Here is a 20036-nt window from a genome sequence, read left to right on the forward strand (position 1 = left end):
ATAAAGCGAAAGACGATTTCCTATAAATCAAACTAATTCTTCGTTTCTGAAGCTGAAAATCTGTCAATTTGTTCAAAAGTTCGAACGAACTTATTACGTTTGTGAGATGTGTAATTGGATCTACTTTGGTAAGTAAAACAATTATAGTGAAAATTCGCTCGGATGAATGTTATACGATTCAGAGGAAGCCACGTGGTTTTCAATTTTGTACTATTATCAGTTTCTGAAAATTTTAAGATCATCTACAATTTGTTAGGTAGAAATCGAATTCTTTTGTGGAACTACTGGATAATATTAAAGAGGCAATTTAGCTGTGTGTATTAAAATGGTCATTAAAGGGGACTTTTAAAGTGCAATCAAAGTGGTCCCTTTGAAAGTATACAATATCCATCTGAACCAATTCTTACTAAACTTATTACCACATCGGAATACTCGTAGAAATTCATATTCTTGTGGACATAATTAAACAAAATAAAATGCAAATAGAAATTTCCGCAATTAAATATTATACCGAGTACGTTATTTCGGTATATTGTGTATGTATGCATTGTAAATATTTACCATACATGCACAATAATTATTACGTTAAATTTTCCATAAATACACAATGATTATTACGTAGCAGTTATCATCCAGAAGACTCCAATTACATATTTCATGTAATTTATACTAAAATGTAGTATGAAAAAATTCCATTTAATTTAATAATTTAACAGTGTGTCACAGAATCACTTAATTTCACGAAAGAAAAATTATTTCATTGCCTAAAGAAGACGGTCGTTTGAATAATTGTTAAAAATCGGAAAGAGATGATCGACGAGGCCGAAAGACTGACTCGTGATGTACTTCTAACACTTTCAAGCGGGCCCTTCTATTCTACGACCCTTTTTTTTAGAATTTCCATGTGTGGCTTCGGCGTTGGTCCACTTTAGTACGTTATTATCACTTTGTTTCTATTTTTTTTTTCTTACTATTATTTTTTTCCTCTCGTTTCGTTTACCTCATTTTATTTCGGTCGCGTCGATCTACAATTGAAAAATCGAAGCTTAGCTTATCCGAGGATCGTATATCGTCGAAATCGAGCGCAATATGCGTGCAATGAAATGTCAACGTCAGAAATTACAGCCAGTTTGTCGGCTAATTTCGTTGATTTCACTCGTTAATCTCGCTTTACCGGAATGATCGTTGTGCCTGCTATCGCTAGAAATGTCTGAAGTACACTATCTCTTCCCTAATTATACCGATCTCAGCGTTGTCTGGATTTCTGAGCTTGTTATACCTTAACTTACGATCGATTATCCTAATCGAATTTCGAGAGGAAACATCGAGCTGTAACGACGAAGCGCGTTAAAAACACTTGTACGTGGAAATTGCATTCTGAGCAATAGAATGCTTCGTTCTTAAACATAGTTGAGATTTTCTTGCCCTAACTGATAAAACGTAACGACGAGAATTAAATTAACCCAAAGCTAATCTCGAAGAGGACCTAAATCGAACTCCACGAGAGAAACTAAATTTGTCGACGATTAAAAGATCAGAGATAGTAATTCTATATAACGCTTCAAACATTTTCAGAATAAATATTCCCATAAAGAAAACTTTTATGAGATAATCGCAATTACATACGTTAAAATACACACGAATTTACAATATTTCTGATCTTTTCACGTACAAGTGTCTTTTAATATGAAGAAAACCACTTCAAAGTACCTTTTTCGAAATAGATTTCTCTTAACTACCTTCAACGAAGATCGTATACATACACCATGAGGGAATATAAAAGGATTACTAAAGGCTAAAAAAAAAAAAAAAAAAAAAAAAAAATAGGGTAGAGGAAATTGTGCTAGGAGCACAAGTATTCAAGGGACAGTAATCTATGAAGATACATGGAAACTTGAGTATCCTCGGCTCCCGTGATACTTTCACGTAGCTTCAAGGAACATTGTTCATTTCTTGCCTGTGCCTCCATTCACTTTTTGCTTTGAAAAGCTCGGAAAGTCCGCCTTTTTTCTTCGTGCGACATATGACCGGAAAGAATCGCCATGAGAACGAAGAATCGCGTGTCGAGCTTCTTTCATTCGAACCAGACCGAATCTAACTTGCTTAGATTCAATTTACTATACTTTCCCTTCGTACCAAAGACTTGCCTTTCCTGTTCGCTCTACAAAAGTTATTTCCCTCGAGAATCTCTCTTTAAGCACCATTTTCTATCATACTGACGAAAATATCAATCCTTAGCTAGTAGTATCGTTGGATTAGTATAAGCACTTAACTTTAAGCTATTGTAATTTTGCTTAACGTTCTATATTTTACGCGACGTTTATCGCGGATACAGAGTGGAAAATATTAAGTAAAATTTAGATAGCTTAAAGTTAAACGTCCTAATCTAAATTTTCGTAGTGATCTGCGATACGATGATAGTCGAGGGTCGAAGAGATACGAAACTTTGCTTATTTTTGAAGGAATCAGCCGTCAAGTAATTTAAGAAATAAAACAAGAGAAGAAGGGCGTTTACGTATTCGTAGCTAAAAAGCTAACGAATAATTTTAATAAATCTAACGATGTTACTAAAAAACTAAATATAGTAAATATTTAAGGAAAATCTAGGTATGTCTGAAAATTATTTTCGAATAGAAATATTTCAATTACAAGTGAAACTTATAACAGAAGAACGTAGGAATGCCTTCGGTAGTACGAGAAATCGATCGAAAGAGAGCCAGTGAAAATATTTCGCGAAATATTATTGGAACGAGAATTCTGGAACAACGGGGCAGTTGCATATATTGAACGCATTACAGCTGGAGAGTTCGCAATTAAATTTTCTATAGCGCCGATAACGTAGCAAATATTATTCTTTTCGTCGTGCCAGCGATACGAAATGCCAATCGTATAAAACGAAAGCGCGGCTATTTTTGGAAAACTGAGAAAATCTAGGCAAAATACGGAAGAAAACGAATTCTCTTCTTTCGCAGAAATTTTATAATTCTACAGAGTGACCCGTTTCAATCTGTGTCCCAAGTGTGCCTATGCTTCGAAAAGTACGTGTACCATGTATCCTCTTTTTTTTATCTTTCATTTCGTATTTTTGTATATTTTGTAGGAATAAAAATTGAATTTGTGAAGATTTAAGGAGGTCGAGGAGGACGCTAGAGTCACGCAGAGAAAAATCCGTAAATAGCCTCGTACAGGATATTTAAGCGGGTTAAACTCTTTTTCCAGTCTGCCTTTTGAGATTATGGCTCGATGACTATATACGTTTCTTCAAAGATGCTTTTCGTCGGATTACCTGTAATTACTTCTTCAGATAACTCAGAAGTGTTTTATTGGTCTAATACTGGACAGAGTACGAAAGATCTATTTATATTCTGCTTTTTAACATTTTTATAATTGAAAGACGCTCTCCTTCAAATCACATACTGATAATTACTTCTGAAAATATTTCAGTAATTTTGTTATTTCTATAGAATATAAAAATCACTTAAGACTGTTCAAATTTTATTGAAGACCTTCAGTATTCTAATATTTTGCAAGACCTGTAATTTCGTATTACTCAAAATTTGATAGAAGAACAGTAAAAATATTGTTGCTTATTTTCATAAAGAATATGTTTACAATTAATTAATGCTATTTATTTTGCTAATACTCTGTATTATCTCCTGTCCTCAATTTATATTACTTTTTTCTCAATATTCCAATTCCTCGCAGAGCTCGTAGGAGCTCTGAAGCAATTTTGTGTTCCTTTAAATTCCAACAGTAGAATATTAAAGAAGCTTGTCTTTCATTTCCATAAATTATTCAGTAAATAATATGTAATGCATAGAATTGTTTCATCAAAGTTTCAAATCTTACTCTAAAAGTTTCACAAAAATTATATCATCGCCATGTTAATCACACTTCCAACCATCTAATAAAAATAAAAATTCCACAACCACTTTAAGAGAATCATAAGCAACTTTGAAATTTTTACTCCGGATTCGTCCATCGATTTTTCCCCATAAAATTCTAATGGCATCTGCCATCTCCTCGAATTCCTCCTTCAATGTTCGATCCTTTATGTCTGCGTACTTTCCAAACTACACATCTGCATTGATATTTTAAAACGGGACACTGCGTACGTTACGCCGGTCGAATTGAATAGCATAAATCTTAACACGTTTCCATAAAAATGTACGTACATCCATTGTCTCGATTATCTATTATAGTCGAATCTATCGAATAAGCAACATCAACTGCTTTTTATCTGTTATAAAAACGGGCAGAAAAATTGCACTATTGCAATACTATTCAACAATCGTTTTAAAAAGGATTCAATTGCAATATTCCTGACGCCTGCACTCGCTATGTAATTTCTTCGAAACCATCGTATCCTCTTAAGACGATAATAATCCTATACATTACGTTTGGTTGGGGTTATTTAAAAAAGCTTATTTCATTGAAATTCCTAAATAAAAAGAATTTACGAAAATGGACATTTAATTTTTATATATTAAACTGAACATATAACAAATAACATACAAAGAATTAGAAATATGAAAATAGAGATTACAGGAGAAGAATTTAATATACGATCTATAGCTAACATTCTTATCTTTTCTTATGGGCTAGCGATATTAAAACAATAAGACAATTTTATTTACACATTTGCAAACGTTAATGAGTGAATGATATTTCTTCTATTCTCTTGAATATTCTAAAAACTTCTCGTATGTTAAAATAAAATGTCCCGAGGAAGAGTTGAAGAGAAATCTAATGAAAAAATATTTAAATAAAAAAATAGAATTATCCCTAAAATTAGATCATCTATAATAGCAAAACTGTGTCATATTAACTAATCAAATACAAATTTGATAAAATAAATATCGGCAAGATGGATAAATAACAGGGGACATTTTCTTTTACCCCAACCATTGCGGATATATTTCTTAACTTCCCCTCGACCCAAACACTATCTAATACGTTCTATATCAGTTTCCGTGAACAAAAACAGGACACCCTGTGCAAGCAATCCGCGTATAAGCACTCACGGCCGCACGATGAATCATCACGTGGATCATAGTCGAGGCACGCGGCAGATTACAGCGAAATGGCGACGCTCGTTCGAGCGCTTAGTCAACGTTATACGTTGGCTGTGTCAAGTCGTGACAGGCCAACATTCGAAGAGTTTCAGGGCTAAAATTGCGATCGAATTTCACGGAGACAGCGGAACCAACGCGGCGGAAACCGCGCCTTGCCGTGGATCGCACGGCTTAGAATGGAACTTCCGGACAAAGCGATGAATTACGACAAAGGCCCGCCCTCCACGACGGGATTCTCTTTCAGGACCACGGTAACCGATCATTTTCTTTGGCTCAGACTCCATTTGTCGAGCCTGAAGACGTTTTCCCTACTTTCAAGAGAGGGTCGCGAACGATTCGATCTGAATGAAATCTTGCAAACTTGAAGAACAGCCAAAAATATTAGATACGTATCTTTCTCTAACTGAGGTAACTCAAGTTTAAAAGACGAGAACCACAAAGTTCGACTCTTTAAAAGATAACTCGAGCAGGTTAAAGTTAAGGTTAAGGTTAAGATTAAGGTTACAGGATAAAATTATTTAAAGTCGACATTAAGAGTAACGTTAATGGTGCGATTGCACAGTCGACTTGCAAAGAGAATTTCTTATAACTGACGAGGTAATTATATGTATGTAGCAGAAGGTAAAAGAAATGTTAGATACAAGTGGTAAGGACAGTTCGCAGTCCTCCCTCGTTTCGTTAGTCGTCACTTACTCTGCAACGAAGTGCAAGATCGGAGGAAAAGCTTTCCTCTAGTTTCGGTGAATCGATCTTTTTCTTTCTTCGGGGTGTTTCACGTGCTACCTTCACGCACCAGGGTTCAAACTTTCATATCGGATAGTTAAAGGAGGTGAATTTGGAAGAATTTCGCGATCTCTGATCTGAATAGTAGGTTTAGTAATAGTAAATTAATGTAACTTTAGTTATTAACACTGTATATGAGAAGTGCAACGTTATACAGAGTATTTGCTACATATAATGTACATAGTTGATCAAGTTAAAGAACGATTCTACGCGTAAATATTAAATGTCCAATGCTTAATTGTACGAAGAATTGATTTTGAACATTTATTCGATACGCGAACACCAAATTGTGCGATGGCTTCGAGTATCTCGATATTCTGTATTTTCAATATCTCAGATGCGAATGAATTCTTTCCTTTAGATACTCTTTATCGTTGTATCATCGGATAGAGTCTTCATTCTAATTGCTATAAATATTTCTGAATGCAAACATGGATGGAAACAAGATATACGTGAAATCAGTGTAAGGCTGGGCACGTAGGAATAAAGTTTCGAAATCGATTCTCTTGGAGATTAAGCTTCGATTAGAAAAATGTTTGTCTACATTTTCAATTTATTTTTGCACATAGAATCATTCCTTAGCTTCACATTATATCCTAGAGAATACTCTGTATATAGAGTAAAAGTGTGTTAATCTTGATTTAGTGTTTGAAAGTTCGAAACAAAGTTGCAACTAACTTGAAGGGATTCAGTGGAATTTAATGGCGTGTAATTCGAGTGCAAGTAATAGATTTTAGTAGTGGCGTAGAAGAAGCATGAACCTATCGTAGAAATATGCAATTTCAATTTGCTGGAATCGTTGGCGAAGTTTCGAAACACGGTTACAACGTAGTGGCTCTGATTATTATCTGTGATTTGAGTGTTGCTAATGGATCAGTATGGGATTAGTTTAGTACTAGTATAGTACTAGTACGGCACACGAGGTGTACAGTGTCGTGACAAAAGTATGTAACCGTGATTAAGTGTTTGAAGTTTCGACGCAAGGTTGCGACTAAATTTGCGGATAAAGTTCGTGAAGTGTAACGATCTATGATTTGAATATCATGGTGGCGGATTATACAAAGTAATATTATTCAAAGCGCAATGTTATACGATATCGTAGTGGAAACTTGTAATTTCTATTAGATGCTGGACGATACGAAATGAAATTATAATTAAACTTGAAAAATATTTTTAAAGAAATTCGATGACCTATGATTCGAGCAATATCGATATTCGTTGTTCGAATGCTTGAAATAAAATTGTAATTACATTCAAGAATAGCCTTAAAAGAATCTGTTAACTCGCGATTTAAACACTGATAGCGTAATATATGAAAAATATTTCTACCGCGATAGAAGTATGCGTTAAGTACGTAAATGAATTTTTAATAACTATTTAAAGTATAAATATTGTCCTGTTTTGTGGCAGTTTGAAAGGAGTATTACCTCTTTTCGTGACTTAATTAACTAACGGAGACCTACATATTTTTATACAACGTGATCCACACATAAAATTCAAATCTTGTTTGAAGATGCATAAAATGAAATTACAAACCTATAATTTCCTATGTTTGATATTAAAATAATCCTAAACGCCATTCCATTTAAATATGTGATTATGCTTAATAGCATATGACAATGTACGGTTTGTGCGTCAGTAGCGAATGATTTTTATTTATGACGTTGTTTATGGAGTTATTTATTTTACAAAAGAAAAAGAAAAATTATTAGTCATATTAGAACCAGGCAAGATTTCTCGTGGAAAGGAACGCGCGTTAGAATTTTTCCGCCAAAAGCTTTCTAACTTTCGAAAACTCGTACGATTCGCCTGCATTTAGGGTGACTAGAGTGTTTGTTGAACTGATTTACGACGTTTACGTATTCGAGTGAAGCATTATCGCTGGCTGACAAGTTCTCGAAGTTCGCTTACGTGTGTTTGGAAGACTCTAACGGGATTATTTTATCTGTTAGCGAAGTTGTTACAAAAAGACGGAAGTGTCACTGCCATTTCGCACGGTTCCACTAATTGTGAAAGTTTCTATACGGACGTCACGACGCAAAAAAGGCGACGGTGGGTCTCATTATTAAAATTAACACTGAAATTAGTTGCTGTAATCGCTATAATTAATCAAAGCTGTAAAACTGATAATTTGCTACGAGGAGAGTGAATCCATGTGAAACAGACTTTATAATTATTACGAACTGCATTCATTTGTAATTTTAAATATGGGAAAGTTCTTATAATTGCAGCGAAAAAGAAATGACGTAGGGAAGTGACATTTACAAAACGTAGAGAACGTGAGAAATACCTGAAAAATCCATTTTTGTTGATTCTTTATTCCGATGTCACTTGATGGCTAATATAATTGAATAGCGAAAGAGACAACTTTAAAGTCCTTCAAGATCGCGACAGACTGATGGACTTATTATAATTTTAAAACTGCTGTTTCATACTTTTCCAAGAATCAGACTTCTCTTTTAAAACTTGATGAGAAGATCACAGAAAATCGAGACGATGTTAATAATAAAATGAGAAAAAATTTTTACTCCTACAAAAGAAATCACAACAGAACAAAGTTGTAAATTGAAAAATGATTTATTCTCGGGATAACCCAAATCCACCACGATCTTTCTTCAAACCACTTTCAACCCTTATCAAATATTCGATCATTCAATCCTTATAAATAACACCTTTCTCTGGCCTATCTGTTATACAATATTTCCCCTCGCAAAAAGAATTCTCAATTTCCCCCGAAGCTTCGATATCTCTGTAGCAGTGCTTAATCACGAGACCTCTAATATTTTACTAAAACCTTGTGGATTAATTTCGTTCATAGCGAAACTCGATATGTATGTTCAATTTCATATTGCGGCGAAGAGGATTTACGTGTTCGTAAGCGTACGTTTCCCCCTTTATGCGGCACGTTCTATCGGAATTTCATCTTTCCCAGGTTGCATCGTTCTGGAGGGTACATTCGCAGAAATATCGGCGAGCTTCACGAGGCAACGGATAAATTACTCTTATCGGACATACGAGTTTTTCGCGGTCATCTAATCGACGCAAACGAAAGAAAAACTCGATTACCCGAGCTTAACTTCAGCCGCGAAACGTTGGACGAGCAAAAAAGTACCGACCCAGCCTTCTTCCCTCTCTGCATTCGTTCCCGCGAGTAAGATCGCAGATAGAAATTACATCCACGACTTTGATAACGAAATCACGCGGTAATAGCGACGTTCCACCGATATGAGATTTCATCTTGCGGAGTGTGCTGCTCGAAACGGTGAAAAAGGTTCGTAAGACGAGCGGAGAATGTGAATTTTCGGCTTTCCAGATTTATTAAAATTCTACTCGGCGTTAAGAGAGTTAGAAACTGTTTGAAAAAATTCGACAGATATGAAATTGTACGATATATGTGTTGTACAGGTATGTAAGAATATGTGGTTTAATGTAAAATTGAAATTTGAAAGATCACGTAATGATAAATTCCTTTGGATCAGGTTGTTCGATTTTACAGTATTTAATTTTAATTTGCTGTACTTTGTGTTTTACGAGACAAATGCTATTAATATTCTTCGTCATATAAAATACGAAATACAAATTAAAAGGAAATATTCTAAAATTAAGTAGCTCGTGTCAATTCAATCTTTTGTCCGTTTCGATAACGACTCAACGATATCAATTTAATTCACCTTTTGTTGCTACTAAAACAGTTAACTAAACCAGATTCTAAACGTAATATCATAGAGAACTTCTGTGTTCTCCGCTGTTCCTATAGCTGTACCTACTGTAAAGACACGAGAAGACGACTTAAAGAGAAGCAAGAGAGGCAGAGAGATGAAAAGAAGAAGCTCCCTCTTCCAGGAAATATTTTTTGCACTTCATTTATGGTGAGCGATCCAACATTAAATCAGTTGACCGATAGCAAAATGCACAGGCTAACGTGCAGAAACTTTCCTACCTGAAGTTAATACGAAAAAGACACGATAAAGCGTCGACCAGCAACTAAACTGTAATAATAATAGTAATAATGAAATAATTTAACCAAACACCAAAGAATTGAAATAAAGGGAAAGCTTTACAAAAACCAATAAAACTACCCTGAAAAATGAAGGTAGAAAGAAATATTTTACAGATAAATAAAATTTCCTAGAAATTTAACACGACAACAAACTTAACATTGTTTAATTGGTCATAGTGAAAGTATCGTAAAAAAAGCCTCGAAGTTTAACCAAAGGCTAAGTAATTTAAATAACACACTATACAATGAGACAACTTTAACTTATAAAATCATCTTCTAAACATTTAAATGCAATAATGGTAGTAATTTAATGTTTAAATAGAATTTTCAACAAATTAAAAACAACGATAAATTTAACGTTATTTAATTGGTTATAGAGGAAATATGTAGTTGAAAACGAGCTTGAAAATGGTACAACCCCATAAATCTGGTCGATCGAACGAGCAGTAGTGGCATGCGTGCACCAGGGTGGCGCAGGTGCATGAATATGTCACGATTAATTCGCCACCGCGTACATAATTCGAAGACACGCGGTACTGCCGCTGTGACACCGATCGAAGATTGAGTTTCAAACGCGGGCCAGCGATACATGCACTATGTGCGTAAATTTTGCTCGATTGGTCGCAAAGCACAAAGCACCTTCCAACAGCTTTCATTGCGAACGATATCCGAAAGCCTCGCGTTCCCTTCCACGGTTATTAAATTCTTGCTCTGATGAAAATTAACGGAGACAGAATTAAACGTGCAGCTTCTACTCTGCGGTGAAATTGAGTTGTTTTTTTTTACAACGAAAATCGTTTCTTCTAGCAATTTTCAACGATTAATTTTTGACGATTAATTTCTGATGATGGAAAACCTCATCACGGCCTTTGAATTTGATGGAATATTTTTCTAAAATAATTGGATTCTCGGTTTTCAATTTTATAACACTGATACATTTTAACATTCAACCAAAATTGGTAATGGCACCTTTAATGGTCGCTCCTGGTTTCAATAGAATATTTTTGTTAAACAATTGGACTTCACGATCTCGATCCTGTACCATTGTCTTTGATTGTTTTAAACAATTTATAAAGTAACTAATCGATGGTGAGTGTATTTTAATGATCGTAATGATGACGCGAAACGCGGCGATCGCTTGTGGATTTGATGGGACATTTTTATGAAATTCCAGATCAAATCGTCGATTTTGTGGGATTATTTTCAGATATTTTAGAATGTTGAACAAATTACTGAATAGTAGTGAGTGTATATATTGCAGTTTTTAATTTTCTAGTATCGTTTCCATAGTATTTAAAAAATTGAGAAAGTATACGGATGATGATGAACGTAGTTTAGCGGTTAAGATGATTATGGGAAATATGGCAATTATTTGTGAATAGTTGGGTTTTCGATAGTGCAGCATTGTTTTGGTATTCTTGTAGAAAATTGGCAAAATGGAAAATTTATAAAACGGCTTATAAAGTAAAATAATTTTTCAATCATTAACATAACCGACAATCATTCGTAATAATTGATGTGATTTCGTTTAACTTCTTGAATTGAAACAGCTTGTTGAATGTGACTGAAAAGGTAATAAACGTTTCCATAATTAAATATCAGTAAACTATCTTACGCAGAGAATTTACATGGATACAAACTTGGTCTCTGTTTTATTTACGAAATGTGTGACAATTCATTATTAAAGTTTATATTATAATAAACAATTGTGTGAGATCGCGGAAATGCTCGAACGTTTACAATGAAGGATTACGATGAACAAAGTGTGCATAATTGGTACATAATACATACTGAAGATTTCAAAACGCTTAGAATCAAACAATTTTCCTAAATTTTGATTAATTTGATTAGAATCAATTTTTTTTTACATTGAATTATCTTGAGCATTATTTCTCCGAATTACTCATATCACGATCGTATCATACAAATATGTACATTGTTTTAAATTAATATTCCATTTCTCCCTCATCTTTATTTAATTAATATTATATATTTAATACAATTTTTCCTCCCGTATTTTCATACTTCGTACTTTACTCTTTCTAAACAATTGAATGGCAGAGAAGGACAAGAAATTATCACCGATCTTGAACACTTGTACTAGTTTTCGCTAGAAGATCGATCGATTCCATCCAAATTGATAGTTCAATTTCTTAGTATTTCATTAGCATCTTAATTTGTTTTTAGTTTGCACTTTCTAATCAACCGACGAGATGATGCTCTAAAATTACAAACATGATTGCCATTGTACATGTATCCTCCTTCACAAAATTAATTCTCGCCAATACTTTAAGTCGATTTTCAAAATGATTACTTCAATTCACTCTTAACCAACAAAATAATGTCATCGTAAAATTACTATACTACACTGATATTATAACGTATTATATACAAATTTATTACCCTCCTTCCTATAATTAATTAGCAAGAATATTTTAAGAACATTGATATAAATTACATCCCTGAATGATTGAACGACACAGAGATAATCAGAAATTAACATCAACATTCGACACAGCCTCTCGTAATCATAAAATGGCCAGTACATCGGTCGACCATCCCAAAGTTAGTATTTCGATTTAGCAAGTAAACAGCATCCCAAAATTTACCAGACATTAATATCGCCATGCACACGATTATTACCATCATTTCGAAACAGACGATCAAACACCAATAAAGTCCAATTGAGTGATCAATTGACTTGATTGCGGCTATTTATGCATCTATGAGCGATTGCAAGGTGGAAAAATTTACAAAATACACATAATATATCCAGCTGTATAATACATACATATATATAAAGAATATACAGAAAAATATAATAAATTGCTGACTATAATATTCGATAGGCGAAACGAGCTTCTATTTAATATTCAAAGTATTTTCATTTTCCATCGTTGTATTTATAAAAGTATCGAATTGCATAAACGTTCGCAATTTAAACTGCGGGTTCTTATGCAATTACAAGAGACTTGAAGGTGAATAATTCACAAAATCCGCACAATATGCAAAAATATATAAAATATTCAAAGCACGATGCTCTTTATAATATTTCGTAAATAAGACAATTTTCCCCAGTTCCACTTTTCCAATCGTATCGATCAAAATATTAATGCATCGATATCCGCAGTCTGCTTATCACATTTCGATACAACTCGAGCATCTTGTTGTTCATTATAATCCGAGGAACGTTCGAGCACTCACGGGATCCAGTATACACCGAGACAGAATAGAAAAGGTTCGCCCCGTAATACAGCTTTAAACGATCGTTTACTCTCGTGTGGGCCATTTCGTACAATTTGCGAGGAGGCTGGCAAAAATAAAGTTCGAAGGCCCGGACCCTGGTGGCCGTAAAGCCTCATATCGCGTGTTTTATCCGCCGCCATTAAGTTTGTCCAACGAAGTCGGTAAATTTTCATGGGCGGCGATTAAGACGAAGAAGTAAATCGTACTCGAACTATTCTGTTCTTCTGCTCTTCTCCTCCGTTAGTTCTGTCTCGATGGACCTAACCTGACGTCAATATCGAAACCCATTATCCAGGCTCCAAATGAAATTATTGACCCATTTTGGGAATTCAGCTAACTACGAGCCTCAAAGCGACCATTGCGCTGTCTACGAGCGCGCGTCCTGTCCACACGTCACTAGGTCTACGCGAATTAGCCCGCCAATTCGCGAGAATCTTCTTCGATTTCAAGATTTGCGTATGATTATGGTCGAAAACCGTTGCGTTTATGTAACAAGAAGGTGTGTGTCGGTGATTAGTAAGCTGATTGATGGTGATGATCGAACGTTAATGACGTTATGGGTATGATAAGATTTAGGTTGATCGATTCTACATCGGCTGAAGCTGAGAAATGGAAAATCGATGAAGAGTTCACACGTGGAACATATGAAAATGGAAGGTTCTCTTGTTTTTTAATAATGATGTTAATCTAGCTTCTTGTCTTATAGTTTAACGCATTCGCTGCTAGTAACATACATACATTGATTTTGATATTTAAATAAATTTATCGACATAACTGTTACATTAGCGTTTCCGTGTGTTCCAATAAAATAATTAACAGGAATGAATCGTAAATGAATCCGTGAACAATCAGAACGGTCATTGTTATTAAAATAAATAAATTTGTAATGAAGGAAAGAATGCTTATCTTAAGGATGAGTATTTTAATAACAGCGAATGTGTTAATCGTGGCTGTGTCGTTTCTTTTGAAGCTGGGTATCGAAGAATACCTAATTTGTATTTGGTAGCTCTTATTCTTCTATTCTATCAATTACAACGAAAATTAGAATTAAGCTTAGCTTTTATCCTGAGTATTTGTACTATTCGAATGATTACCTCCTCCAACAATGTAAATGAGTATCCTAAAATAAGAATTCGAAAGAATTTCATATGGTTACAATATCTCGATTGTTATGTCACAATATCTCGATGTATATGTGTCATGTTTTTTTGGAATAAAAAATTATATCGCTTCGAAATAATCGGTTTATGGACTTGCAACATGTCCAATAAGAAATATTTTCGGACCATCCTATTTGATACCCCATATTTCGACATACAGTCGTCGTTGAAATTCCTCCTCCTTTGAAGAGAGAAAAAGGATCGATCAAAACTTCACCATCTTCCTTCAACTGCCCAAAATTTACGTGACCACAACCACATCTTACCATACCCATAAAAAGTACATTAAACCACCCACACAAAGAAAACCCCTTACTACACCTCAAACTGCATAATCAGCTGTTCTTTCAAAAACCTCTATTCTAAGTTTCCACCACCTATATGCCTCAACCAACCATTGAACGAGCCCGCGAATTAGCCCGCTAATTCACGAGAATCCTTCGAACCGGAAGCTCGAATCCACGATGGAACTACGCCTGAATATTGTCGCGTCCCTATGACGACGATTAAGTGTTGATCGAGTTAACGAGCGAATTATAGCTCACAGACGAACAATGTGTGCGTGATCTAATTCGAGCGTAATTCCACATGGTGTACTCTCCAATTTCGCTCAATTACTGTTTCCTTCCGGTTTATCCTTCAGCTTATGAAAACTTCGATAATTATTCAGAACAGGATGCACCTGATCGATCTCGATCATCTTCAAATATACTGTCGGAACGAACATTTACAGTAACCGTTCCCTATGCACATAACTGCCGGTCGGTTTTAACTTTCAAGATATAAACCAACTTACGTTTAATATACTATGTTTAATAGTATGCACGCTTGTAGTATGTCAATACAGTTTAGCTTTGTTAACGAGATTGATTACAATTTTGAGCAACTAAAAATAAGAGTAAACGGTTAGAACCGAAAACAATTCCTGCATTGGAATTATTTCGGAATCTCTCTATTAATCCAGCCCAATCTATAACTCTATGACATATCACCTCTCTTACGTATATCAAAAAATGATTATCGTCAGCACGTTAAGTTTAGATCGAGTTATATAAAGGTGCCCATCTATGTCACAACGTGGCGTAATCCTAACTTGCAATCAACTGAAATCCATTGCGAACGTCTCAAGAACTAAATTCAAGGGACGTTGCATACGCAGAAAAAATTACTCACGATACGGACCTTGACGATTTTCAATCTTATATTCCGAATAATTATCAAAATTCTCTTGTACGAAACGTCGACGTCCTCTAGAGAGCAATGACAAAACGAAAGAGAAATAAAAAGAGAGTTGAAAAAAAAAGACGTCGACGCAATCGGTAATCCGTTTTAGGTTCATGGCACAGCCCTAGCTGCATCCCACGGAGACATGTCGATATTTCGATGAACGTTTGGATTTACGGTCGAGTACCTTTATCGGTGGCGAAACCACGACATTATACGATATTACAGAACGGGGCGATATTCGATCGGCCGCACGCTGCTCGTAATGGCGGCGAACCATGGTTTAATGGCAAAAGGTGTTTTCTTTTGTGCATAAGGTGACGTTGTTCATACGGGTGGAAGCATTGTGTGGTTGTCGTTGATGTCCAGCAACGGTCGTCGGTTCTGCTGGACCAAGTCCTGGAGAATCCTGTAGGAGGGCCCGCGTACTAGTTGTTATCGCCTGGATGAACGGAAGTCTGCACTAGGCTATGCCAGGGTCACCACCCCTTCCGGTTCCGGGGACCAACAGTTATCCGACAGCCAACAGCCCACCACCACCGTCACGAAACCGATCAGCAGCGCTAAGAAGATGTACACTTCCGCCTTGCCTAAGGAATCTGCACCGGGACATCCAGTTTTCACGTTTCGTTTCGACTAGATCGATTTTTTATGAGAACACACACACACATGCAGCATGTAGAAAATAAACAGGAACGAAAAGCGTGCACAGCGTGCCAGGCTCTCTTTGTGAGAAGGTGAACGATCGACGTGCAAAATGTGGTCACGTGAAAAATGCCAAGATATGACAGAGATGAATTACGGTCGAGGTTTTGAATGGTCACTCGAAGCTTCCGAATGATTTATCGACGATACACGTTGAAAGCGAATCTTACGTGGATCGAAACGAGCTGGATGGAAGGTTTGACATTTTGGTCGAGTGGAAGCTGTTTCTTTCCGTGTGGCAATTTTTAATTGCATTTTGTGGTTCGTTGATTATTCGGTCAAAATATTACATCTTTTTTCGTATGATAGATTTCTGCAGGCTTTTCCCTTCTTTCGAATTACTGATCATTCCGAAAGTTATCGCAGTTCTGATATATCTGAGCTGAGTGCTATATGTCATTCGAAAAACATATTGATGGATTGTGATCTATTGATTGAACCAAAACATTGAGGAATATATTGTAAATATATTATTATTTTCATTTCGTGTACTTCGGAGAGCAAACATAAAAATGGAAAACTGCATCAGATACAGAATATGCTATACAGAAAGTGCATCAATTGAATATTGAAGTTCTATTTCATCCGTTATATTTTTCTGATTTATTTCCAACAGATCTTCACTGTGAAATCCTGAATATTTCTTTACTCGGAGATGATTTAGGAAGCAGGACATCGAAAATATCTTTAAACAGTTTATTCTCCATGAAGGTATTTTAAAGGTTGTGATACATCAGCAAAAGTGTATTAAACATTCTAGAAATTATTTTAAATGAAAATGTTCAATTTCAATGATGATTTATAATCTTATAAAAAATAAACAGTCTGAAACTAACATAAACATCTATCATAATTCATTTTTATCGATCGCTATAATGGCGCAACATATAAGTAGGCAAATAAACCTTCGTTCATGAAAACGATGAAAAATTGAGAAACTTTGCTCCGAATATAAACTGACTATAATATCTACGATATAATATCCAGAAAAGTGAAAAGTGGTTTCCTATGTCACAAAGGACGCGAGTTCCGAAATTGTGGACAGTCAATAAAACAACTTTTCGACGCTCTTTTTCATCCGAGAAAACCTGTAAAACAAATTGATATACAGCAGGGACAGAATATTATTTACACGGTATCCTTTCTGAAATTAAACAACAGGCCATTTTTTATTGCCTACAAATATTTTAACAGAACCGCGAGAAATTGGCAAAATAAATCCATTGATAGAACAAAGTTAAAATGAAGACTAAACCATTAAACGTTTATTTCGAAAAATGAATATCTATAAATCTCCTTTCAATCTATCGAATGTTGTAAATTCGACCAATCGCGGGGAGACGCAATCGCGAGGAGAGACGTCAACGGGAGTCGTAAATTCCCGTTACGATTATACTAATCGACACCACGAGTTGATCGATCCCCTGATTTCCGTTAGGATAATAGGGGTGATTAAGTTTATATAACACTGTGATTCACAGAATTATAAAATATATATATTTCCAACACTTAAACTATACTGTTGAGTAGATATAAATCGTCGATAACAACTTGTCGCACGAAGATGAGATAGATATGAATAGTAGAGCAAGGCTCTTACAGTCGAATTTCGTATGTTAGTGGACGTAGCACTCGAGGATACTTAATAGACGTGAGATTTAGATGCTAGACTTCGACGTTGTAGTATGTAGAAGAAGTTGTAGTATGTTGACGAAATAAGTTGACTTGACCCTCCTGATGTAGCAGGAGAAGTCTTCGACTTGACCCTCCTAGTGTCGTAGGAGAAGCGATGAGTAGGAAGCCTCCTACCAACGTGGTTCGTGAGTGACCTTGTGCATGAGAAAACCCAGCCTGTTCTATTAGATAGCTAATGGGTTTTTCCTAATGGGTGCGTACCTGCTTTCTCCGTGTTTTTAATTGCGCCTAATAAACCCAAGAACCTCTCTAAACCAGATGTGCGATCGTTCTATAAGCGATTTGTAGATGTAAAAATATACCGAATATGGTTTTCGGCGTTCTAGTAAAGAAATTTTTATCAAAAATGTTCACCGTGTTGTAAAAATCTATCTAAATCACAGAAGTTTTATACAGAGATGAAAAAATTGCGATACGGAGAAGAATTACAGAAAAATTATAGAGGAAGATAACAAACCGACGATTGACCATATAATATTTTTCTAGAATTTCATGTCCAACTTTTGATTAAAAAGCAACAAAGCTTAGGAATCGACTTAACGAAGAAACAAATCAAAGATAACAGAGAGCATACATAAGAAACAGTTTGGAAAGTGTATTTTCCATGAGTTTAAAACTAGAAACTAAATTCACTGTGTATACTCAGATTCTTCACGCTCTAGTCGCGGTTGTTTCGTGTCTATCGCGAAGAAAAGTAAAATTTTAACTTGTGATGAAATATTCGCCTATATAACTCAAGATACATCGATCTACGAGGAAATCTGAAAGTTAAATCAGAACCTAAGATTCGCGAACGAAAACACGCGTACTGTTCATTCGTTTCATGAATTTTTCACGTTCCCTGCTGTACCATCTTCGACGCACAATAAAATTGACAGAGATTCGAAAAAAACGAATTTTACTTTCTGTAATCCTTTTAACTTTCGTTTTAATTTTTATCGAATTAAATATTTGATAAATAAATACAGTCAAATCTAGTTTATACGAACGACTGAATGCTCAGTTTCAAATATACAAACTCGTATAGCGGATTCTTATCTGTTTATAGTATTATGGACAGCTAATTCGAGCTTATCGGGTTATAAAGTCGGGAAGTTCTCGCAGTAATACGGTGAGAATTTGTTCGCGCTAATGAGCTACAAAGCTAACATGAACAGCGTGAAAGTTATACGTAGACATTCAGTAACGCGATCAGTACAAGTTTATGGGCGACAATTACTGTTTGATGAACATTTATAGACCGTGTACCGTATGTTTTATAAATGTGGGAAGGTGCGCAATAAAACATAAATATGTGAAATGAAATAGGAAATCAGTTTCTCGTGGAAATGTGGAAGTTTAAATGGTACATGCTTCGCAATTAATATATTCAATATAAATATATATACATCTGTAAATAGAGATCACTCTGGTGGAATAAAATGCAATGTACGAAATGAAATTCATTGAATTACTAAGTTATTTTATATTTGGAATAAATAAATATTTTATATTTTATATTAATGCTACAAGTTGTTTCAATTATCTACACATATCCAGGATCACCAGTATGGGAAAAATCGTGTAGGATCTAAAGCAATAATAAAGTAATTGCTCAGGATTTAGCATAAGTTACTAAAAATATTCTTGACTAATCACAATAAAGACATGCCATATTAGCAGTAAAAAAATGGTTCATATGCAAAATGCTGTTTCTTGCATTCTAACAAGTACATATTTATTTAAAGAACATTTTACTATCAGATTTCCCTAATGTAGCTAGAACTTATGCATGCATAGTGAAACATTCCAGATTCCTACAACGTTAAGACCACATCTCAACGACAATGCAAGGTGAGCTAATAAAAAGTGCTCTCAAATTTTAACATTTCTTGCTGAATACATCACATACGACAGACAAGAGAAAGAACAAGAATGGAAAAAAGGCAAAAGTCCGTACAGAATGACAAAATATTCCATATGAATATCGTTAAAAACCTACAAAAACTACTTCAAAGAATTCATTCGCCAAACTATTCAGTGAATAAGGCAAACTCACGCAAAGAAACGGCGCATAGAAAATGCTACAAAAACATATCAACTTGATCTACCTAAAATTTCTCTACAAACTTTTCCAAATAAAAGGCAAAAATAAAACATTAACTATAT

General features: G+C 35.0%; 1 protein-coding gene across 2 annotated transcripts in view; it reads right to left on the reverse strand.

The window, feature by feature from the left end:
- Positions 1-11083: 11083 nt before the first annotated feature.
- LOC138183205 (uncharacterized) overlaps positions 11084-20036 on the reverse strand; it is a 96988-nt gene continuing 88035 nt past the window's right edge. For both annotated transcript variants that reach the window (XM_069119872.1, XM_069119873.1), the window contains one exon: positions 11084-16087. In XM_069119872.1, the coding sequence (XP_068975973.1) occupies positions 15957-16087 (131 nt within the window). In that variant the 3' untranslated portion in view covers positions 11084-15956. The remainder of the gene's footprint in view (positions 16088-20036) is intronic.

Source organism: Bombus flavifrons, chromosome 9, assembly GCF_040668555.2.
Source record: "Bombus flavifrons isolate JBK064 chromosome 9, iyBomFlav1_principal, whole genome shotgun sequence".
NCBI classification, from domain to species: domain Eukaryota; kingdom Metazoa; phylum Arthropoda; class Insecta; order Hymenoptera; family Apidae; genus Bombus; species Bombus flavifrons.